This window comes from Podarcis raffonei, chromosome 1, assembly GCF_027172205.1.
Source record: "Podarcis raffonei isolate rPodRaf1 chromosome 1, rPodRaf1.pri, whole genome shotgun sequence".
Taxonomy (NCBI): domain Eukaryota; kingdom Metazoa; phylum Chordata; class Lepidosauria; order Squamata; family Lacertidae; genus Podarcis; species Podarcis raffonei.
In genome coordinates this window covers 73,036,418-73,060,725 of record NC_070602.1, presented here as the reverse complement: position 1 = coordinate 73,060,725, position 24,308 = coordinate 73,036,418, and the positions used below count along the sequence as shown (strand labels likewise).

General features: G+C 42.8%; 2 protein-coding genes across 4 annotated transcripts in view; both read right to left on the bottom strand.

The window, feature by feature from the left end:
• Nucleotides 1-10,143, bottom strand: PSMG1 (proteasome assembly chaperone 1). Its single transcript, XM_053393541.1, has 7 exons — nt 9,862-10,143; nt 8,312-8,409; nt 7,233-7,384; nt 6,264-6,326; nt 4,382-4,580; nt 2,859-2,995; nt 1-777 (listed from the first exon to the last, which is right to left on the bottom strand). Exons 1-7 carry the CDS (start codon nt 10,002-10,004, stop codon nt 706-708), a joined length of 864 nt encoding a protein of 287 aa, XP_053249516.1. The 5' UTR covers nt 10,005-10,143; the 3' UTR covers nt 1-705.
• A 3,757-nt stretch (nt 10,144-13,900) lies between these two features.
• OSBPL5 (oxysterol binding protein like 5) overlaps nt 13,901-24,308 on the bottom strand; it is a 168,094-nt gene continuing 157,686 nt past the window's right edge. For all 3 annotated transcript variants that reach the window (XM_053393507.1, XM_053393514.1, XM_053393498.1), the window contains exons 16-22: nt 23,664-23,753; nt 21,500-21,636; nt 21,067-21,252; nt 19,995-20,133; nt 18,185-18,302; nt 16,796-16,898; nt 13,901-15,532 (exon numbers count right to left, since the gene is read on the bottom strand). In XM_053393507.1, coding sequence (XP_053249482.1) covers nt 15,397-15,532; nt 16,796-16,898; nt 18,185-18,302; nt 19,995-20,133; nt 21,067-21,252; nt 21,500-21,636; nt 23,664-23,753 — 909 coding nt within the window. In that variant the 3' untranslated portion in view covers nt 13,901-15,396. The remainder of the gene's footprint in view (nt 15,533-16,795; nt 16,899-18,184; nt 18,303-19,994; nt 20,134-21,066; nt 21,253-21,499; nt 21,637-23,663; nt 23,754-24,308) is intronic.

Here is a 24,308-nt window from a genome sequence, read left to right as displayed (position 1 = left end):
TTGAAAAGGTAGCAACTGTTTCTAAATCTACACATGTAAATTAGCTTATGCAAATCTGTGTCTTCTTCTTTGGTGATAAACATTGCCAAAAAAGAGGAAATGTAAGTGGCTACTCTACCTACCTGTCCATTCTCACCATTTTACTTTTTTTCCTCCCCCACAAAGAAATTCCTCTGGGCCACTTTCTCTTAAAAGTCCCACCCTCTTCTCCTAAGCCTTCCTTAGCCTCCTGCCTTCTCAGTCATCAGGTGCTTGCTTCCTATGTCCTTGCATCTTATTAGACTATTTTGCATGCCTTGCCTATCTCTAGTACCTAAGCACTTCGACTAACAGCATCCACAGGCTTTGCTGCCTGCCCTGCTTCTGTGGTAGGAGGCCAACTCAGTCAATTACAGACAGGGGCTTTGCCACATCCACTGCAATTATTTTGCTGCATTAAAATATAGATTTGATTACTGGTGGAAGAATGTAAGGAGTTGCCTTTGCTCATGGCAAAAATAAAAAGTGGCTTGAGTTTGTGAAAAATAAAAACGTCACCTTTAAATTCATTTCAGCTGGTAACACCCCACAACAGTCAGCATATGGTACAAAAGATAACACATTCCACTTCTAAAGGAACAACTACAAGTCCCAAATGCTTCCAGGCAAAGTAGCTGCAGTTGACAAAATACTGGAGTTTGAAAGTATCCAAAATAATTCTCCATTTTAAGTGTAGATGTTATCAATTTCATTTGTTGTCACCACTTTTCTCAATATTTCTGTGCTTCTTGAAATGTCCTGGGTAAAAGAAAATAGAAAAAAAAATCCAGTAAAGATAAGAATGCATTAATAACTGCCTATCGTATTTCCTTATTCTTGGCCACTCAACTTTTCAAAAGGAACATACACAACCCTCTGTATACTACATATGAAATGTAGCATCCATATTCTGTTCCAGGGCAACCATATCCAGTTCTTGCTATGGACTGCAACTTGCGAACCAGCTGGTCCTGCTTCACACTTTTGTAACTAATTAATTGATCAAAGGCAGGTAAGAATGAACAAAAATATTCAACTGAGCACACAGTGGATCATTAAAGAATGTCAGAAAAAGTTCTGCAGGATTAGACCAAAGACCTACCTAATCCAGTATTCTGTGCTCACAGTGGCCAACCAGATGCCTGTAGAAATCTTACAAGCACGACATAAGCTCAATAGCACTCTCCCTTCTTATATCTCCTGTAACCAGCAGGAATTTAAGTGTGCTTAATTGTGCACTGGATTGTAGCAGTATTCCTCCAGTTAATTTTCCTTCCACTTTAGCGTTGTGGGAGGAACCCTTGTTCTGCTGTGTGTTCATCAGCACAAGCTCAGGGTGTGGACCGCTTGGTACCATATGGACATCTTTCATTTCAGATTGACGATTGCTAGCCTCATCCACTTATTGAGCCTAGTTTGAGGAACCAATAAATCAATATCATAGTGGAAATATACTCAGACACTTTGGCAGTCATTTACATTAAACCAAAGCAAACTCAACTAAGCAAAGGAAGCACAGGGCAGAAACCATTAACTTTTTGTGGTGTTGTTCTTTAAAAGCTGCAGTTTCTGCAAGAGCTTCAGGATTCAAAAAACCCAGCAATGTTTGAGTTAAAGTTTACATTTAAGACTGGATTATCACAGATTTTCTCTACAGCTTGAAGACAACTCTAGAAGTCATCCTGTGGGTAGAAAGGATGAGAAAAAGCAACACATAACAGCATAGCCTACCTGTGACCTCAATTTCATTTCTTGCTCGCACTGAAGGGTGATTGTACTGATTGTTTTATGTTGCAAGACATTTTGTGCAAGCCAAGCTGAGTGCCACTCATTTTGAAATAGTTGTTAGATCTTTGTTCCAAGGGCATTTCTACACAAGAGACACTAACTGGTTAACAGTCATTCCCTCTGTCCTGGGGAAGCCTGAAAACCGTAGTTCTGCAAGTGGGATAGAAAACTCAAACAGAGAATTTGTAGTCTGCTTACCAAACTACAGTTCCCAGGATTCTTCAGAAGCAACAGCAGTTGAAACTGGTGTAAAAATAGACATTTGTTGGCAGGTGTGGCTAACTCTAAATTATTCTGTTATGTGGCCTATGGAAGGAAGTCCAGTAACAAGCTTTTATCCTTTGAATTACGAAGTGCATGGATAATGATGGATAGGTAGTTTTCAAACATGACCTAAATATGGATTTCCAACATAAACCCTTTGTTGTTGCCTAGGTTCAAACATGAGAGGAGAAAGCCCAATTAAAGTAAAAAAAAAATCTCAATGTAAACCAATTTATATCCCAACCAGGTGTGAACCAAAGCCAAAGACAGCATCTCACAAAGTCAAACAAGCAGCTAAGCAAATGTTTTAAGCACTCAACAAGGGAAACCCCTGACACACAGTAATCCCTAATCTGCATTCACAGATCCTTTCCAAACGCCCAGAGGCAGAAAATTTCAGTACCATGGAAGTGACTCAAAAGCAATACAATGTTGCTGGGAGGCTTTCAGGGCTCGCACCCACAAATACAACCAAGTGGCCCTTCTGGGAATTGAATCCTTAATTATTGTAACTGCCAATAAATACTTTACGTAAATAAACCTTTAAGCCAAGTGTCCTTACGCCTCTGAATACTAGTTTCTGGAGAGCGCTGTTGAAGTTGGGTCCTGCTTGCTGGCTTCCTGTAGGCACCTGATTGGCTACCGTGAGAACAGCTGGATTAGATGGGCCTTTGGTCCGATCCAGCTGGCCTCCTCTTAGGTCCCTTCACAGCAACTGTAATGGTGACAAGTCTGCAGACAGGCAAGCTGAAATAAGGCCACATACAGGCTTAATAATTGAACCTTACCTTCACCAAACCCTTCAGGATTCTGGAAGATAGCAAGGGCTCAAAAGCTTCAATTGTTACCAAATCCAGTTTGATGATATCAGTGTAACACTGATAAAGCACTGCAGGGATCTGCCACACTTGACAGTAACTGAGAACTAGGCACAATTCAGGAGACATGAGAGGGAGGGAGGGAGAGAGAGAGAGAGAGAGAGAGAGAGTAGTAACTTGCTTTTGCAGTGGTAATAAATCAGCAACATGCTCAGTTCATCAAAATGAATCATACATTAAAAAACAACAATACCTTATTGTTTTCTGCAAGCATATTGTAAGAAACCCACAATGAATCACACATGCTAACAACTTTTTTTTTCTGGGAGCATGCCATGAGAAAAAAAAGGCCGACCAACACTCTAGGTCAGAGTTCCATAGCCTTAACACAATGTTCAAGGCACTGTCACAGAACCAGTGTTGTAAGCGACCACAGAGGTCATCAAGCCCAGCTTTCTGCTCCGTGCAGGATTTGCAATGCACAGTGCAACTGCAGCATCCCCTGTAGTCTATTAAGCAAATCATTTGTTCCGGCATACCTGCCTGGGTAGATGGTGTAAAGCTGTTGCTTTGCCAGTAAAAGGCATTTTATGAAGCCAGGCTGGTGCCGCTACTGCCATTTGCTGTAGCAGCAGAATACCTTACGATATTGAGGAGAACAATTCTATTGGTGCCCATCATCAGTCTGAATGGAATTCCAGCCAACTTCTTGTTACATGCTCCGCACTTCCCCCAACAGTGAAAAATTACAAGGGCAACACTAGCTGTAGTAAGCTCCCTTTGGAGGAGAAAATTCCAAATATTTCTGGCATTTTCGTAATATTTGTTCATTTTCTTTTTTAAAAAAACATAAAAAGTGGAGGCAAACAGCACACATTCCTGCCAGGCAGCAGATTACTGTAATTGCTCCACATGAGTGCCTTCAACCTTCCAGCAAAAGTGCAATTCACTCTGACCTGTCGCTCTCCCCCGCCCCAAATAAATTGCTTTTGTAGATTCACAGCACACCCCTCTCCTCTGCTAGGGCTTGTGCTTGCACATGCATGGGTCACCTTCCATTTCTGGCTTTCCCGTGCAAAAGACTGAAGGAAAATTATCCAGCTCTTTCCTAAATATTAGCTCCCACTGAGAGAACATCCACCAGTCATTCAAGACCAGATAAAAAACAGCCTCAACATTATACTTATTTATTTCAGGACTATATACAAACCACCTTTAAGCAATGGTTTGATAAATACAACCAGCTTATAAAGTGCACCATTAATAGTATGAAAGGCTCTCTCTCTCTCTCTCTCTCTCTCTCTCTATATATATATATATGAAAATGGTAAAAATGTTTTTTAAATGCCTGGAAGCATCAAAAGGGGTTTTTGCTTGGTGCCTAAAAGACAGCAAAGTTGGTGCCAGGTGAATCCGTCCTTGAGCAGGACACTTCATAGCTGAGGTACCACTATAGACATTTATTCAGCTTAAGGTTTTGCACTGTTAAATACCTGCAGCAGGGAGGTCCCGTGCAATATTTGGCTGTTCTAGTAGTGAACAACAGACTTTATCTTTGAACGTGCTTGTCTTTAATGCTTTCAGAAAAGGAGAAGGAAGTGTTAGAGTTGATTCTGTTGTTTTATATTCCGTAACAGAGCACGTTGAAAGAACAAGCACTTGCAAATCCGTCTTCTGCATGCATCCAAAAACCTAGGATGAAAATGTAAATCCCGATTTAAGTGCGATAAATTCCAGATGAATAGCGGTGCTGGAGCCAAGTCACACATACCAGCAGTGTTACAGGAGCCTCCAGCACTATTGTGGTTCTTCCCCATGATATCAACCCTTAAGGCAAATGTGGGAAGCAGCAACTGCAACATGGCACTCATACCACTGCTGGTCAATCAACCTTTGGGCCACAGTCTTAAACTCCCTCCTCCCGGGTAAGCCTCACTGAAATCAAGGGGGCTTATTTCTGAGTAGATTTGTAAAGGATTGTTCTACTAGTGTCTGTGGTAGCATGAGTGCTGTGGCACCTGAGAGACACAATGAATCTGCAGAAGCTTTCTCTGCAATTTAATTGACTTCGTCGGTACATTCAGTCCCTGTAATTCACACATCCACAGCCCATAACTGAATCCCAGATTGGAGAATTGCCACAGCACCATGATCTACACTATCTTGTACAGTCTAAGGGGCAATGCCAGTTTGAAGCTGTCCTATGCAACATCATATATTCTTTTTCAAGGAACAGATGCCAATGCACCAAAGTCAAAGTGCCAAAAGGCCTCTGAGCAAGTGTGCTGAAAAGGAGGTTATCAGCTTTTGTAGGCAATCTCCTCCTCCGTTCAGAAGATGACGCGGAGGATTTCTGTTTGCAACAGGCTGGATTCAACACAGTTGCAGGTAACAAATCAAGCCAGTGTGGTGTAGCGGTAAGTGTCAGACTAGGACTTGGGAGACCAGGATTCAAATTCCCACTCCGCCACAAAGTTCACTGGATGGCCTTGGGCCTGTCACTATCTCTTAGCCCAACCCCTCTCACAAGGTTGTTGAGGGGTTAAAATGAGGAAGGAAAGAACTATATATGTCACTTTGAGAGCCTTGAAGAAAGGGTGCAATATCACTAACAACAACAACGATTGGCAAAGCTGAATAACAATTCCAACCAATTTTCCTTTTAGGGTGCTGCCTGGTAAACAATTATTCTTACTGTTTGGCCCTTGATACATTATGTCAATGTTTTACCCAGTAAAACAGACATACAATGACCAGTGAACAAATCAGCAGTACATTTATTTACAGTGCATTCCTATATAAGTTTACTCTGAAGTACAACCTATGGAATTCAGTGAGACTTATTCCTAGATAAGTATGCATAAGACGGCAGCCCAGAATCTCATATCCATTACTTCTTTTATCCACAGTATGGACTCACAAAACAAGGGGACTCTTTCACCCTTGCACTTTGTATCAGGGTTTGAAACTCCCATTGTTTTAGGTGCATTTTGCGACAGGGAATTTCATTAGCACACATGATTTCTGAGCTCTGGGCGCAGTACTGCGCCTAAGATTTCAGATGAAAACTGCAGAGTGGAAGGAAAGGAGGACCTTTTTCTGCCTCCCCATTTCCAGCTACTCTCTGAAGACTGCAGAAGAGACCTCCTAAGAATATTAGGGGGACGGACAGAGGAAGGACTAGACCATGTGAGAAATGAACATAATATTTTAACTGCAGTTCATTCATTTTCAGCTTTGTATTCTTGTTATAAAAAAGTGCACCTAGACATTGCGTTGTTGTGCCCATAACCTAGGATTACAGTGCCACTTAGCTCCTAGCTTTCATATCTCAGTTTCTAATTTCTTTGTATCCCCATTTCTTCCACTTCTTACCTTTTCAAGCCACTGAAACTGTTGGTCCTCTGCCACATAACAACTGCACTGGCACAATAAAACCTGAAATGACAGAACAGTCATAAATGTTTCATGAATTTTAAACAGAACTATGTTAATAGATAGATAGATAGATAGATATAGATGATATAGATATAGATATATAGCATGAAAAGTAATTATGATAACTGAAAGTTATAATCTCACAGGCACTTTCCAGGGGGCTCCACTGAAGACAGTGGAACTTGGGGAATAAACGTGCATAGGATTGTACTGCACATCACACTTGATCTTGGCTAATCCTGCAATGGACACACTCACAAACAACAATTGTTACTGTAAGGCTCTTTCTTCAGTGACCAATAAGACAAAAGGAAGAGGCTGTAACTGAATGGTGGTGGAGTACATGGTTCGCATGCAAATCTAGGCTGAGTCAGTTTAAAGGAGTTGCTTATGTTTGTAACAAGGAATACCATATTACAATCTCTCATTACTCACACAGCACTAAAGGCCACATCTAAAGTTATGCATACTATGTAGCTAATATGAAAGCATGTGACTGTTCAAAAGCACTTGCATGAAAGCAGACTGCTGATGTTCTAATTCTTAAACACAAGGATAGGCAAGAAGATTCAATGCAAACACTAGTGCAGGGCTGGACAGTCTAACCTTGCCGTCTCCAGCACCAAACCACATCAGTTAAATGCCAGGATATCATCAGGTAACAAACTCAAGTCTGATTCCATAAGCTCTGGGAGGTATCCAATGAATGCATTATGTCAGTGCAATGATTTCCACTTGTGTCACGGGACTCCCTAAATCTGCTCTGGAGGGTTGGGAGAACCGCTGGAACAGATTTAGAGGGCATGTGGGAGCAGAGAAGGTGGAAAGTACAGCTGCCGAAGACAAAATCCCTGAACTGACAGGGTGCTTAATGCTACGTTGGGGACAACTCTCTATCTTACTTACTGTGGGATCTGAAATCAACCGATAGAACAAACAGAAGGAATCTGTTGGAAGGACTTTGGTCGTATTTGATGTTCTGCACCACTCATTCCACAATTTGACAGATCCAACGACTTCCCAGCCTCCAGAACTCAAAACAAAGGAAGACAAGAATGCTGCAAGCAGAAATGAGATTTATTTCCTATAGCACTGTTATGTTCTGCACATTGTTCGTAACCACCATTGCTATATGGAAGTGGAGTGATGCTACTCAGTTTATGTAGGCAGCTTCCCTGTAGATTATTTAGTGAATATACACAGAAATACAAAGAAAATAAGATAAACAGTATTTTTTGGTTTCCACAGAATTCAGCTGGAGGGAGGGGGTTAAGGTAAACATGGCTACTAAACTCAGTTACAAAATACCTAACAAATTTTAAGGTTGCACACTATTTTCTACACTTCAAAAAGTGATAATTTGTCTAATCCCCCTTTAAACCCATCGGAGCTAGTGGTTATCACTACATCCTGTGGGAGCAAATTCCATAGTGTAAGTATGTGCTGAGGGAAGTACTTAATTTTGTCTATCCTGAATCTTCCTACATTCAACTACATGGAAGTTCTACTATTACAAAATATAATAGCAGATGCATAATCTTTTACATCTCTATCATTCCCTGCTTAAAGTTAAAGGTACCCCTGACCATTAGGTCCAGTCGCAGACGACTCTGGGGTTGCAGCACTCATCTCGCTTTACTGGCCGAGGGAGCTGGCGTTTGTCCGCAGACAGCTTCCGGGTCATGTGGCCAGCATGACTAAGCCGCTTCTAGCGAACCAGAGCAGCACACGGAAACGCCATTTACCTTCTCGCTGGAGCAGTACCTATTTATCTACTTGCACTTTGACGTGCTTTCGAACTGCTAGGTTGGCAGGAGCTGGGACCGAATCATGGGAGCTCACCCCATTGCGGGGATTCAAACTGCCAACCTTCCGATCGGCAAGCCCTAGACTCTGTGGTTTAGACCACAGCGCCACCTGCGTCCCTCATGCCCTGCTTACAGGTTGTTAAACACTGAAATGAAGAATACATACAGATTGCCTACCTACTGCATTATGCCCTACAGCCAATACGAACTTTGAGCAAGGAAACTGCTCGTTATTAGATGCAGTAGATGTTGAATTCCAGAGGATGTGAACTTCCCTGAATACAGAAACAAAACGAAAACAGAACAAGGTTAAACATACCCTGAGCAAGAAGATGGCACCATTCCAGCGAAGTGTTATTTGTACAATTGAGATAAATATAGATGTATCCGCTGGGTGTTCACAGTACTGATCAAGGGGCCATCCTAACCATGTCTATTCAGAAGTCCCAGAGAATTCAGTGGGTTTCAAGTCTCAGGTAACTGGGGTTAGGATTACAAGCTTAGTTCTCCACTCATCCCTAGAGAGCAATTAGTAGGCCAATAGCCTATAAAAGGATTCCCAACCCATTTGTGCAAGGCAATCAAAAGGAGAGAAGATTAAAAACATTACAGGAAGTTCTGTGGGTTTTTGGGGGTGGGGGTGGTTGCTACACAATGCAGCCAAAGAGGATAGAGAGGAAGAAGGGCCTCTATAAACATTTATCCACATACTGTCCTATTCTACTGAAACTAACCCATTCCCCAGACTCTCTTTACTCCTGCCGGGTGAAAAGTAAAATGAAGGAGCATCTGTATGGGAGCCTCTTTGTAAGGTGTAACCAAGTACAGATCTCCCCCCAAAACCCAAGCCAGAAACTGTCATTTCTCCCACACTTCTGCTGGGCATCACTGTCTTTAGAGTAAGGTTACCAGACGTCCCCGTTTCCCGGGGACAGTCCCCAGATATACAAATCAGTCCCCTTGAAAAGTGTCCCTGGATTCATTGAAAAAAAACTGGTAACCTTACTTCAGAGGGCAGGTGTGGGGGAACATTTTGGCAATCCAGATGTTGTTCAACTACAACTCCCTGGCTGTGTCTAACGGGAGCTACAGTTCAGCCACATCTGGAGGGCCATAGGTTACCCACATCTGTCACAGAGCAACAGCCCCAAAAGGTTGAGGCAAGTAGATTCGCATTACTCCCCTGAAGGGGAAGGGCGATGGCAACAGGTGTTCACACTGGGAACCACACAACACATTCTGAAGCTACACATGGCATAGCCCACCCTCCCCTTGTAGAAACTATACACATCTGGGCCGGGCCAGTGCCTAGATGGCAGTCCATCCCCGGAACGCCACTAGACTAGAACGAAAGAAGGGATATAAACAAATGTACATATCAAGTTCAATTAACTCTAACGTCACTGACAACCATTCTAGGCTAGGTTACCACACGACCCCTTGAGCTGAGGTTTGGTTCCCCCCTCCGGCTGAAGGGTCGCGCCCACCTGCCTAAAGCTGCAATGATTTCGCTGCGGCGGGAAGGCACTCTTCACATGCCCAGAAGTGCCCCCGTTGTTACGTCACGGGTTGCAAGGGACCAGAATGTTTTGGGAGTTTTTGTGTGTGTGTGCCACCCCCCCTGCAGGGGCTGAGAGCGTCGACTCTGCCGGAGCCTTCCCCATCCCTCCTCGTGCCTGGTTTCCAAGCGCCTCCTCTGCCTCCCGCCCGCCCGCCCCGGACGCCACCTTTTCTTCTCCAGCTGCTGGCGAATCTCGCGATCTTCCGGCGTCTCCTCGCGCTCCAGGGCCGCCGCCTCCTCGTCGTCGTCGTCGTCGTCGCCAGCGCGGGACGGAGGCGCCACCACCTCGCCGAAGAACGTGGCCATCATCTCCCCCCCGGGCAGCTCAAGTAAGAGCCGCCGCCTCGCTCAGCCCGCCTGCCTGCCGAGACACGCGCCGGGAGCCCTTCCGGGTCACAGCGACCGGCAAGGAAGGAAGGGAGGGCGGTCCGGGCCGTGTGCTCGTTCGGGTCGCCTCCGTGGAGGAGCGCGCTTCTTTGGGGCGGAGGCCCGTCGGGTTCGGCAGCCCCTTTCCCGCGAAGCCTGCGAGCGAAGCCCCGCCTTACCCGGCAGCAGCAGCAGCAGCAGCAGTGTAGGGTTTTTTATTTTTAAATTAGGTTTTACAGTTTTATATTCAACATAAACATCATAAACAATAAAGAAAAATTAATGTTCCAAAAAATAAATGATTCCCTCAACCTCCCCTTCTGGTTCTTTAAATATTTGCTACTTCTGCTTACTTTGTTTTACCTTACTTTTAAAATCTTTTAACTAAATGCTCTTGTATTCTTACCAACTTTATACCATATTTTTTCAAATTACATCCTACATCCTACGCTTGGTTATTTTCCAAATTATTGCTCGTTAACTTTTACACTTGTTTTCTTAGTTGTGTTTACTCAAACCCTGCCAGTGAGTCCATTTCTTTACAACATTTTTGTAGATACAACATAAACGGTTCCCACTCTTTTTTGAAGTCTCTATTGTCTTTATCTCTTAATCTTCCCTTGCGTATTCCATAGTTTTAGGGGCTGTGAGTTACTCCAGTTACTACAGATCCAGAATAAACCTCTTGGGTGGCGGATTCGGTCAGTAAGGGTACAGTTTTGACTAAGGGGAAATTGGTGCCGAAGGGGGGGGGGAATAAAGAGTTTTTGTCCAATGTTGGAAGGTATGCTTTGCAAGAGCATCACCCAACTTCATAGAATTGTAGAATTGGAAGGGACTACGAGAGTCATCTTTTGAATGTCATGTTGCCTTTTCTTTAAAATGATGCTGGCAATTCTTCATGAAATGTCTTATCTGATGGTACTTATCTTTGTACTTTTACATATCAAATTTAATTTTTAAAAATAAAAATAGTGCTCCCAGTTGTTACATGGATTGAATTTAAGTGATGTGGGGAAAGGTTAGCCTAGGTTTATTCAGTTTATGAATCACTTTCTACAAAAAAAGAAGCCCCAAATTGATTTTTAAGAAAAAATGTGTAAGCATATTAAAAACATATAAGACAAACATCCAACTACCCAGCATGGGTGTAGCCAAGGGGGGGGGTCAGAGAGGGGCAGCTGCCCCCAAAAACCAATAAAAATATATAGCAAACTGAGGTCCTGCCCCCCAAACAAAAGGCCTGCCCCCCATCCTGGCTACGCCCATGGTGCCCAGGAAAACAAAATTGTCCTTGTCCGGTGCTGAAATGATGACAAAGTTGGCACCAGGTTAGCCTTTCAGGGACAGCATCCAAGGGGGGAGGGGTGCTACTGCTCTGAGGTTTGTTGGAAAAGGCTGTCCTTGGATATAGGGATCCTAAGCCATAGAATAATAGAATTGTAGTGGAAGGAAGAAACACCTTTGATTTGAATTCCACTGTCATCCCAATCATAGTACAGTACCTGGTTTTAGATTATATACACTGTATTTTCTCATCTATAAGACCCCCCCTATTTTGGGGGACTCAGATTTAAGAAAATGGGGGGAGATGGCCCAGAGTATAAGACGCCCCCTAATTTTTGACATTATTTTTTAGGGAAAACCCTAGTCTTATACACGGGAAAATACGGTATATTTATCTCTTTAATAAATACATCCAACCTTTCCAACAGAATAGTGCTCAAGGCAGCAAATACATATATTCATCATTTAAAAGTGGCACCCCAGTAAGACAACACAGCAGTTGGCAGTGTGGAATCCAAGTTGAAGTACAGCCCATAAGCAATCACTTTAGGCCCTGGCTCTTTGGATTAAAGAACTAGCTCAGTATCATCCTCTTACTCACCCCCCCTTTCCTACCCCATGGAAAACTTCGTGTGGGAGCTGGTCTTGAATCTGCACAGCCATGCTTGTACAACAGCTACACATGCACAGAAGACCCAAGAGAGCAATCTTGCAACACACAAGCATCACCATGACACAAAGCACCGTGTTTTGGGAATTAGGATGCCAGTTTGTCATGCATGTGTAAGATTTGTAGAACTACTCCCAAATAATACGAGTATGGCCTGATGGCACATGAAGGCATCACCTTGTAAGTCTGGATCCAGTCACTGGCTAGGAGACCTCGATGATCAATATGTATACAATCTTGGCTTCCATAATGGGAAAAGTTGGGATATAATGTAAGGAAATGAAACTTAAAATGGCACATTAGATAACAGGAAGGGTTTAAATTGGGGGTGTTCTGAATATTGTCATGTCTGCTGTCAGGTAGACCATTCAGAGTCAGTGAGGCCTGGAGGGCCACATTTTGCCCCCTCAGTTGAAGTTTCCCAACCCTGACTTGTATAATACAAATCTGTAAACTACCACTAGATGTCCTAGCAGTGATTCAAACTACTCCAGTGAAACAACGGAAAGAATTACTGTGTTCTGATACTTGCCACAACAACTGGAGTGCAGTCATTTTAGACAATTTCTAGGAGCTCACATTTACTTTAAATTCTTTGACCCTTGCATTTTTATTTTGAGTTGATATACTCTAAAAACTTTACAAAGACTTATTTTTATTTTTAAGAAAAAAAGTTGAGGTCATCATGAAGAAGTAGGTCAAGGCAATGTTTCATCCCAAGTGTCATGTATTACTGCTCTATCCTCCCATAGGTTCAAGGCATCTGTGTGTAATCCATGCTGCTGTTCTTAAAGCCAATTGTTCAATGATGCCCTGTAGTTCTAAGTTAAGATCTAGTAGATGTTCTGATCTATAGTTCTGTTACAATTCAGTCTTTCAGCAACTTTCAGCTATCCTAAAAGTTGTTTGTGAACACGCTACTTCCCCAGATTTCTGAATTGCTATGGATCAATAATAATTGCTCAGCTCCTCACTTAACTGGAGATTAAGGCAACATGTTCTCCATTATCATAAGGGACCCTGAGTGCCAACTCCCTGCAATGTAATCATCTGTAGCCCAACATGGGGCTCAAACCCAAGACCCTCATTTTAAGAGTCTCATGCTCTACTAACTGAGCTATAATGAGAGCTACGACACAGTAAAACAGCTAGGGAACCTGTGGCCCTCCAGATGTCACTGAACTACAACTCCCATCATCCCTGACCATTGGCCATGCTGGCTGGTGTTCATGGTAGTTTTGTGTCAAACAGCATCATCAGATTCCATACACTTGCAGTAGGTTTTCAGAAAATATATTCACAAAGGACCTGACTCACATAGTCATCCAGCTATTCCCACTGATTCTCCAACACTATGAAGACGTATTGGGGAGTAAGGCCAATTGAATTTAATTGGCCTTTTAAACAGACATGGTTAGGATTGTGCCTCAGTATGCCAATAGTGTGTGAGAATAGCAGTAATTCATTGACAGGCCAGATAATGACCAAACTTCCTGATACATGCCTCACTAAGCTAGAAAAGAAAAGAAAAATGCATTATCTGACACCTCGTTAGTTAAACCGTCTCTCTGCCAGAAACATTAACATGAAACAACCAGATTGTCACTCAAAGTCAATTGCTTTTCAAATGTATATGGAACAGAGAAACAGCCACTTACAAAAATTGCTGGTAAATTTCCCAAATAAAAATAAGCTGTAATTACAACTTAAATTTTAGTGCATAATGTGACGCCACCATCTCTTAACGGAGATCATATGCATTATATCCTACAGTATACACCTACTTGTTCTGAAAACTCCCACCTTAATACACAAGTGATGTGAGCAGCAGAACATGTACAAAAGTCCCCAGAACAATAATGATCCAGCCACAAAGAGGTGATAAGTGAAAGTTGTGTAATTTATTTCAATGTATCAAGCACAAACAAGTTTTCCCCTAACGGGGAACATCACAAGGAATGTAGTTAAAAATCTGGAAACATTTACATTGAAAGTTAGCCCAGACTGGCACCACCACTAAATATTTTAAGGCTGTATATATATATTTATATATATAATATCTTTATATATATATATATAGCAGTACTTACCACTTGGAACTATTTCAGGCCAGAAAAAAAGGCTTAGTACTGGCTGCAAGTCTACATAAAATATTGCAAATCTTTTAAAAATGGTGTAAAAATAGGAAGACTATCAACAGATTTGGAGGATGCAGTGGCAAACCCTTACTATTCCTGACCTTTAACCTTTAAATGTACCTAAGAGCAAACAATGTACGCAGGGTGCCTTCTCACAATCACAGGATCAGTCCTATACAGGAAAGGAGGTCTCTCTATGATACTCAGAAACAGTTGTCCCTTGATGTAAAGCACAAGGAAGATGAGCCAACTGTTGCAAGTGATCACTTCAGAAAACTGCAGGAGCAATTGCTTGCACCTGCTCACATAACTACCCTGTATTCATCAATGGACAAAATGTCTCCCGCATCACAAAATAAGCCCAGTGAACCCCAGAACTGTAGTGAATTTGTGACATATGAAATTACCTATATACAGAAGTGCTTCTACACCCATCTTCTTCCACCCATCATGGAATAATGGTACATTTCGGAGGCATTCCTTTATACAATGCTTGTGTGTGTGTGTATGTTTTAATCAATGTAAAAACATATATATATATTAAATCAAATCATAAACAGGCATGTCTGACTCTCTGGGGCCTCATTGGTTGTGGCCTCATATTTCTTAGAAGGGCAGGATTTAAGAAATTGTGTATATTTACAATCTTGGTGGGATGGAGTGAGATGTGCTGTTTGTAGGGATTTGGCATGTGAGAGCACTGATTAGAAGACCCAAGGAGAAGCTGTGCTATCGATAACCCAAGTTGGTTCAATTTTCACATGGGTGCCTAACATTCCCTTCCATATGGGAAATTTATCAAAAGGCATCTTGATGGATGGCAAAACGCCCTTCCCCCACCCACAGAAGAGCTATAAAACAAGACACTAGGAATCGTTTTATAAAACCAAGTAGATGTGTAGAAGTGTTAAAGGGGGCACCAAATACTGGCTGGTAAATCTTAGTTGTCTCAGAAAATGACAAAACATAGAAAACAAAATTGCACAATTAAAGCTACATTTGGCTTTAGCGTTAAGGCCCATACAGGTAAAGAGGTCCTTGTAGATGTACATGTAAAAAGGCAATGACATTAATCTGAAGAACAAAACTCTGCAGGCTCCCTGGTTAACCTTGTTCTCGCTTCCTCTTGCCCCCGACTGCGTAGGTATTAAAGTGCTTGGTGCCTCAGTGGGCTCCTTGCAATTAAGTCTCCCCATTCCTGCAGCTGGTCACTTGTTATTGCTGCCAAATGCAGTGCTTTCTATTTGAACACATAATTAATGAAGAGCTGACATGTTAGAAAGATGCACAGAAGAAACCAACAGCGAGAGTCCAGGAAGAGGTTTTCCGATGAGGCCCTCCTGTAGAGCGACTTTTTGTTCAGAGCAGTGAGGTTTCTGAAAGAAAGAACAACAGCCGCCAATCCATCGTTACTCAAAACCAGACACTGCATTTGCGCTCACAGATCAGACAGTGCCAAAACTCAGGATCAAGTTAAAATTCAGTGCCTGACATGCCTGGTAAATATTCTGGCCCCACATATTTCTTCTTGATAAACCTGTGAAGGGAAACGGAGGATTTGCCTCCTGCAGCCCAAAACCTTAGGCTTCAAAAAGCAAGAAAGTACTGCAGGCCTGAAATTTAGGACTAGCATAAACATCTTGCCTAATTTAGAAAGAGAAATCATGGAAAGTTTTATTGTTGATTTAGATGTCAAATATTAATTGTTTATTTGAGGTATTAAAGAGCACTGGCATCTGTTTACTGTACTGACCAAAGGTTGTTGACTTAACCTTGTCAGCTTGACGCGTACTCAGACATATTCCATGGTTGTGTCTTTAACTCTCCTACCTGGGTATGAACTGGGGAGTGGTTCTGACAAACCTCCCTTGACAAAATTATATGTAAAGAAAATACTGCAGCTGTTCTTTCCTACTGGCAGCCGACTGTTAGGAAATGCTGCACCTGCAGGTCTCCTTACACTTGCACCAGAAAACTGATCGCAATGAAATACAATAAGGTTTATTTACTCATTTCCTTTTTAAAAATATTTTTTTGTGGCTACGTGGAGCGGGGAGAGCTTTGCAGGAACTGAACTGCTAAATCATGCTTGAACTTCACACAGGAGTGGAAACCCTTTGGAAGTTAAGAGAAGAAGAAATGCCTTCTTGTCAGTGGGCAGCTGCAATTTAAGCCAAGATTTGAATTTGAAAAGTTCTTTTATGCAACATCATTGGCGCTGTTTCCTTTTATCTTTTTAAAAGCAGAAGAGACTTAAGATTAGTTTTCAGCTTACCCTCCCCCCCCCAACCTCAGAAGAGAAAGATCAGTCCTGAGCATCTGCCTCACCAAAAGATAGAAATAAGACACTTTTTAAAATGTGGATATATGCAATGTCTTCAGGTTTGTGATAGAAAACAGCAGGATTTGAAGGAAGCCAATCCTTGTCTAGTTTATTGGCTGTACCTTCCACATGGGTCAAAGGTCATTATTGTCATGTTTGTGTTCATGCTTGGTAGTATTCACATTTGGCCCAGGCACCTGGCCCAAGGTAACCTTTCTCCTCTCTATCCCAAATTCCATGTAATAACGAGACCTTAACACTGTGGTGGTTATTTGAAGATCAATGTATTTTTTAAAAAAGAAAAGAAATTCCATACCTGTGTATCTCCTGTTGGGCTCTCTGGAGGGATAAGACAGCAGTGTGAATTTCTTTCAAAGGGTCGGTTTCTTTCCCACACTGAGCACCCGGACTTTCGAAGCCTGTGGTGAAAAGATGACAGCTGGATTTCACATGTGTTTGGAAAACGGGGGCATCTCCCCCCCCCCCCCATGTTCTGAAGTTTTCTTTCCTCCTCCCAGGGAGAATCACCCCTAACATACATGGGGGAAAGGTAATTTTGAAGCTGCAGTTCATCAGTTTGACTTGCTTCTGGATTCATTAAGCTAATATGCTAATACTGCAGACTTTACAGATCTGTGAAAAAAAATTCCTCTTACACTTTCAGGGTAGAATCCAGTGACTTCCGCTCAGGCAACAGGATTTTCCTTCACTCTACTCCCACACTGCACCTCTTAAATCTGCTCTAGAGGGTTAGCAGGTGAAAGAGAAGTTCTGTTGCACAAATGGAAGACATTCCACACATGTAATGGCTTTGTTGGACCCAGCCATGTGCCTTTCCCATGAAGGCAATGCATGTATCTGCAAAAACCTGGCAAAACTAGTACATGAATCAGCTCTGAAAAAGAGATTCAGGAAGAATGCACATTTTGAGTATTGCTGGGTAGAAATTGGTTTTTACATGTGCAATTGTTTTTAATTGCTTGTATATATGGAATTGTTTTTACACATGGAACAGTTTTAATTATTTCTTTGGTGTAAAATCACTTTAACATATTTAATGGAAGGAAATTCATAAATAGAATAAAATAAAATGGAAGTCCTGTGTGAATGAAGAAAACTAAAATGAACCCAAACTTTGGCAACACAAAGTGCAAGCAGAAAGTAAGGGATGCTAAAAAAGATTTTTAGGACCACATTGCTAAAAGCATGAAGACCAACAACAAGAAGTTCTTTAAATATATTAGTAGCAGGAAACCATCTAGGGAATCGGTATATCCTTGGATGAGAAGGGAGTCGAAGGCATGATAAAGGAGGATAAGGAGAAAGTGAATCAATTCTTTCTACCTGTCTTCACTGCGGAAGACACATGGCAGATCACAGTGCCTGAACTAACTTTTGCAAGAAGGGAGTTTGAGGAAGATAGTGGTGATGAGACATGAAGTTCTAGGCCTGGTAGACAAACTAAAAACTGGTAAATTGCCGGGTCCAGATGGCACCCACCTGAGCGTTCTCAAATAATTCAAATATTAAATTGCTGGTCTTCTAATAAAAATATGTAACTTGTCCCTAAGATCAGTCTCTATATCTGAGCGTTTTCCATCACTGTGCAAAAGGATTATGTTATCAAGGGATGACAATAGGACTTAACACAGGATATGGATGGAGAGAGTGCGCGCACAGTATCAGAACCCTGCAAGATACTTACTGTCATCATCTGAAAGTTCCTGTACAGACTCCGGTGTTGAACAGCTACTTTCAGTGTTCTGACTGTTGCTGGACGGTTGATCGCCGGCTTTACGCCGTCTACAATCATTTGCAGACCTCTGAAGAGTACAAACAAAAAATCCCATTATTCTTATTCCTGTTCTGACTACCATTATTTATGAGATATACCAATTTAACTGCCTAGCAAAAATAGACTTCTGAAGTGAAAGGATGCAATTTATAGAATCCATCATCTCAAGGGTTTAATCTTAGGCTGAAATCCTCAGCCCTCTTATCCCTAAGTAATCATACTGGTTTCTGTGGAATAAAAGGAGGATGATCTGAAATAAATTTTCTCAGGTTCAAGGCTCCTAAAGCTCCCCTCCCCATAACACTACAGTTCGGGGGGGAGGGTTTTAAAACCTAAACTAGAGCATTGCAAATGGTAGCTGCAACAAAATGTTACAATATAATCTCATCTTCTAATAAGGGTAAAGGTAAAGGTAAAGGGACCCCTGACCATTAGGTCCAGTCGTGACCGACTCAGGGGTTGTAGCGCTCATCTCGCTTTATTGGCCAAGGGAGCCGGCGTACAGCTTCCAGGTCATGTGGCCAGCATGACTAAGCTGCTTCTGGCGAACCAGAGAAGCACACGGAAACGCCGTTTACCTTCCCGCCGGAGCGGTACCTATTTATCTACTTGCACTTTGACGTGCTTTCAAACTGCTAGGTTGGCAGGAGTAGGGACGGGAGCTCACCCCGTCATGGGGATTCGAACCGCCGACCTTCTGATCGGCAAGTCCTAGGCTCTGTGGTTTAACCCACAGCGCCACCCGCGTCCCACCCGCGTCTAATAAGGGTACTCTTCTTCAAAGCGCCAGGCAGCCAGTTGTGCCTCCCCCATAATACTCCATTCCCAACCTTCCCCTCTTTTCCAACAGACAATAAACATTTCATGGCTACTGAGCATGTTCACTCCACAATGAGTTCTTAATTATTTTTAGCCACTTAAATTTGTGTGTGTGTGTTTCTTGGTGTATTGGTGTCGATACTGCCGTCTTGTTTCTACATTTTTTGTTTCTTTTTGTTGGCACTCACCACCTGCGTTTGCTATTAAAAGGAACTGGGAATAAAAGTGAAAGGGCATTGCTTCCCTCATTGTTTCTTCCCCCTCTCCACAAGTCCTTGCAGCTTATAATCATAAGCTTCAATGTACAACCTAGGATATTCATATGGGTCAGAGAAGAAAGCACAGTCCTCATCCTTTTGTGCCTCACAAGGTAGAGGTGTGTGTCTATCATTTCCAGTTTCACCCCATCACACAGATAAAGAACTGAGGGCTATAAAATGCCTAAGGCCAGTCAAGTAGTTTATTTGGAATTTGAATCCAGGTCTCAAAAGCCCAGTCCCCTATTCAGTGACCTGCTGGATGGCTAAGGCATCTCACATCCCATTTATACATTTAGTTTAATGCCCACCAACTCTGATGATAATTCTAAATGCACTAGTGAAATTGCAAAACGTTTCTTTTTTAATTTGTGCCAAAAATTCCACCAGGACAAGCCACACAAAATATTTGCTGATCAAAATCCAGCAAATCAGATAGTAGTTGTAGTTTTTAAGCAAATCACTGGACCTGTGTATTCCTAAGTGGGATCACTTTGTCCCAAATCTGACTCAGGGTTTGCTCAGGGTAAAGTGACACTGGGATAGCAAGATGTTATTCAGTTCACCAGGATTCTGCAGATGGAGAGTACATCTGCCCAAGCATCACTGAAAATGTGGACTTTCTTGGGGAGATGGCCAGTTACCTTGTGCCGTGCAACTTGGTTGCTGTTGCACATGTTTTTGTGAGTTGACATTCGATTGGATAAGTGCCTCTGCATGGTCTGAAGTATGCCATCCTTCTCGTACTGGGCAATGTCATTCAAAGGGTCCCAGGGCCGCAAACTTTGAAAATGAAGAAGAAATTTATAAGAAAGAAAAGCCACTGTTTACTAGTAGCAATACACACCAAATGTACAAGAACACTTTCAACATTGCATAGAGCAGATATGCACATTCAATGTCTTCCTATTTTGCCCCACCAAAATGCTTCAGCTGTAACACAGAAGGACTGTGTGGCCAAAAACAACAACAAAAGTAGTCACTGTAAACCTGGTGGGACGGGGGAGCCTGTGACCCTCCAACATTGTACAGTCTTTATTTTTACCTTCCCAACAACCCTGGAAGGCAGGCCACATGGCCATATTTTCCATACAGCTAAAAGACAATTGCTTTAGTGACTGCATGGAAAAAAATAGAAATTGGTGCTCAGTTTCTCAGAGTCACTGGAACATGCTGGAGCTTCTCTGAGGCCTGGAGCATGAGTCTTGTTAGAATAAAGTTATAAACTCAAACAGAAAAAACAGCCAGTGCTTAGCGGAGGCCCTCAACCAACTTAGCCCTCCAAGGCCTGGGACAAATCAACCCAACTGCCTGCCCCCCTCTGCATAGCCCTGGGTGCAGATATAAGATTTATCATACCACAGAATCATAGAATTCTAGAGTTTGAAGAGTCCTATAGTCCAACCCCTTGCAATGTAGGAATTGCAGCTAAAGCATCCCTGGCAGATGGCCACCCAACCTCTGCTTAACCAGCTTCCAAGGGAGTCCATTTCACTGTCAAACAGCTCTTACCATCAGTAAATTCTTCCTAACATTTAGCCAGAATATCCTTCCGTGTAAATGGAATCCACTGATTTGGGTCCTACCCTCTAGAGCAGCAGAAAACAAGCTTGCTCCACCAGTGTGGCACAGATGTGCTCTAAGTCCACCTGTTACAATGTGTGTACCTGGACACAGACCCCTTTTAGCCACCACACTCCACTCAAGAGCACTCACTCTTCATATTTGTAGTGCCATTCGTTCGTGGCAGGATCATGCCAGAAGAGCAGAGGCTTCCACTCTGTCCCATTGTCCTTCCGCTCCCGCGCTGCATTCCTCTGCTCCTCTTCCAACACAAACTTTTCTTGTGTTGCCTTGTTCTGGTCTCCTTTGCTGATTGCACTGGTTACGTGCTGCCAGAGCCTGAGAAACAAACAAGGAATCAAGTATAAATGTCTGTAGTAAGGCCAGGGCAGTCATGGAGTTCAGGGGCTCCAGGCATGTTTTTAATACAGCAGAGGTGGGTGCTCATAGCAGTCCATTGTTAAATTTAAATAAGATCCCAGCTGTGCTGTGGGGGGAGGGGATACACTGTGTGTGAGAGAGCGCGTGAAAGAGAGCAAGTGCATGTTGCCTATATTTCTCTCTCGGAACAATCTGCCTGCATTACCTCTCAGATTCAAACTCTGTTTGCTCTTCAAATAGCACAATGTGACGCTTCAGTCTCTGCTTTCGGACCTCACTGGTTGGATTCCAGAAAATATCTGTGCTGCCATTTTTCAGGTCATTTATATAAACCTCTCCATCCTGAAAAATGAAGAAGAATTTAGTGCTGGCATAAAGTAGTCAGCAGAGGTGTTCAACACAGGTTTAGCAATATCTAAGTGAAAGGAAAGGAAGCCATCAGTACTCTTCTGATACATCATTCTTCCCTTCATCCTTTCCTTCCCCTCACTTTGCTATCTTCTCCATGCAGGAACGCTAGATTGTAAGCTCTTTGAGGCAAGAATCTAGCTTTTGTGGTTGTTCTGCAAAGACTCATACACCTCAGGAATCATGCAGTCAGTTTGTTTCGTTTATAGGTAATTCACATCTTACATAAGGCAAAGTGTCTGGGGTTTACACAAAAACACTTAAAGCCAGGACCTCTGGAACCAGGTTCCCTGCAGGGCAGAGGGCTGCTTGTCTGGCTTTGGGAAGGAGGTGGGAGGGTTCCAGCAGGGTCCTAGAGTCCTCCCTCCTCCGTCCCAAAGCCTAGTAAGCATTTCCCTTGCCCAAAATTGCAGCTTTGCACAGGTGGGGAAATAAATAAATGGAAAGTGGGTTTCTTCTGCTCTCCATTTATTTATTTATTCACATCCTCCGCATGCAAAGCTGTGATCACGTAAGTGGAATAAGTGTGAGATGTGAGTTACCTCTACTAATGGCATTTCTATTATTTATATAGCAAATGTTACAATTAATAAAATCATAGCAGGCTTCCCTAGAAGGCTAGGACTGGGGACACCCAGGTTTTTTCACCCTGGGACTTGTCTAGATTCTCTGTGGCCTGTGAGCTGCTTCTTCTTTTTCTTCCTCTGCTTGTGCCTTGAGTTGTTTAAAACTGAGCCCTCACCTCTTCATTACCTGACCTCCCCCCTGTCCTTGTCATGGGAGAAAACCTCAACAGAACCAGCCACAAACCACCCAGAGAAGCAGGAAACACACCAGTGCAGAAAGGGCAGGCTGCAGTTGTTAGCATGACATTCCTGGTCCCCTGTCCGTTAATGATCCAAACGCCACCAGCATTTCATCTTTGTCCTCTGTTAGTTTATTCTGAAAATTAACCACCAATTCAACTCCGCTGCTTTGAGGCTGAATAGGTGATGGGCTTTGGTTTCTGCAACTGCCCCCAGAGGATGAACCAGAAGGATAATTTACACAGCTTGGTACAGGGAATTTATTTATGACATGTGTAGCAAGATAATACAATATGACATGTTCCGAAGCTAATGATTCCTGATGCTAGTCTGCTATCAAAGCCAGGTCCTGGATGTGAATGTTTTCATAGTTATACCCCAAGTCATGGAGATTTGCTTCAAATGTTATTCTCCAACACCATCATCATCCGTAGTTAAATATCGCCACAGCAATTAAAAAGATAAAGGTAAGGGTGTCTGAGTAAACTGGTATGTCTTCAGTTGTCAGTTGAAGCCCCTCATGGTTAGTCCCATCTGATCCCAATGGGGAGAACATTAATCAGCATTATTACTGGCATCACAAAAGAGAAGGCTCTCCTACACATACACACGACTTCTGTAGGTCACAGAACTGTCAGCCAGGCTTCATGTGCAGGCCGCAGCAATCTGGGTAGCTAACAGAGTGCCCTCTGGAGGCTGTTTGGACTACAGCTCCCATAATCCCTAACCTCTGTCCTTGCTGGCATCTAGAAAGCAACACATTGCCTCCCCCTAATTAAGAGGAAATGTGGGCAGCTGCCTTCTGAATCTACCCTACCAGCCAAGTGTCCAATGTCGCTCCAGATGCTTCCAGTTTGGTAGAACTTTATTTACTAGCCTCGCCGGCTTTGACTCATGCTCTGTTTGCTAGATTGAAATCAAGGTAAGCTATCAGAATTGGAGCCTTTCGAGGCAACCTGTACAGCAAGATTTATGTCTGAGCAAATAAAACTGTCTGTTGCATCTGTTTCACCCGAGAGCTGCTTGCTTCAAAATCAAGCTCTGTTTCAAAGCAGTTTGGAAATGCAACCCTATTCCCAGCTGGCCCTCGTCCTCTCCTGCACTCCACACAGACATTTTTTAAAACTGTCAGCAAAGAAGATTACGATTTCTTACCCAGTGTCCATCGAGACTCGCCAGCACTTCTTCTCCTGATTTAATCTTCCCCGAGATTTGATTAATGCTTGTGCTGCCACCAAAGAATGGCTTTGGGAAGAGAGAGGAAGAAAAATACAATTCAGCCCACGGGGGTGGGGGGGTGGGGAAGCTGGAGGCCAGCCAAGAACACAGAGATCCGCCAGGATCCAAGGCTCAAGCTGAACTTGTCTGGATTTCTGGAACTGCCCGTGAAAGAGCAGTTCATAAAATTATTGTTATGTGCCCAGATGTGGGTCAAATGGGCACGTATGTCACCTGGCTGCATGGTGGAAGTGCTCAACTGGCCTCATGGCCAAGCCATCAGATAACATTATTTAGCGCACAGTCAGAAAAGTTCAGTTTACACACTATGCTTACGTGCACCAATGTGGGGCAACTGCTACTTAGAGATGGGCACTTGATGACAATGTCAGCAACTATTGAACTATTGAGCCTTAAAGAAACTTGGAGCACTATTAGGATGCTGTTGCCCCTTAGGACTGTCTCAGATTTTATTCACAGCTTCCCCATCTCCCCTTTACATATGTTCTGCATGATCTTTTATTTCTTTAGCCAATTGTTTTTAAAACAATTTTTGAAAATCGGCTTTCTACTCTCCTTATA

Excerpts from the sequence above, each read along its gene's own strand:
- PSMG1 (XM_053393541.1), bottom strand. The coding sequence starts at position 10,004 with ATGATGGCCACGTTCTTCGGCGAGGTGGTGGCGCCTCCGTCCCGCGCT. Across the intron at positions 7,385-8,311 it reads TGTAGGGCATAATGCAGTAG|CATTCTTGTCTTCCTTTGTT; the intron begins GTAGGCAATCTG and ends TTCTGCTTGCAG. Across the intron at positions 778-2,858 it reads TCCTGAAGGGTTTGGTGAAG|GACATTTCAAGAAGCACAGA; the intron begins GTAAGGTTCAAT and ends TCTTTTACCCAG.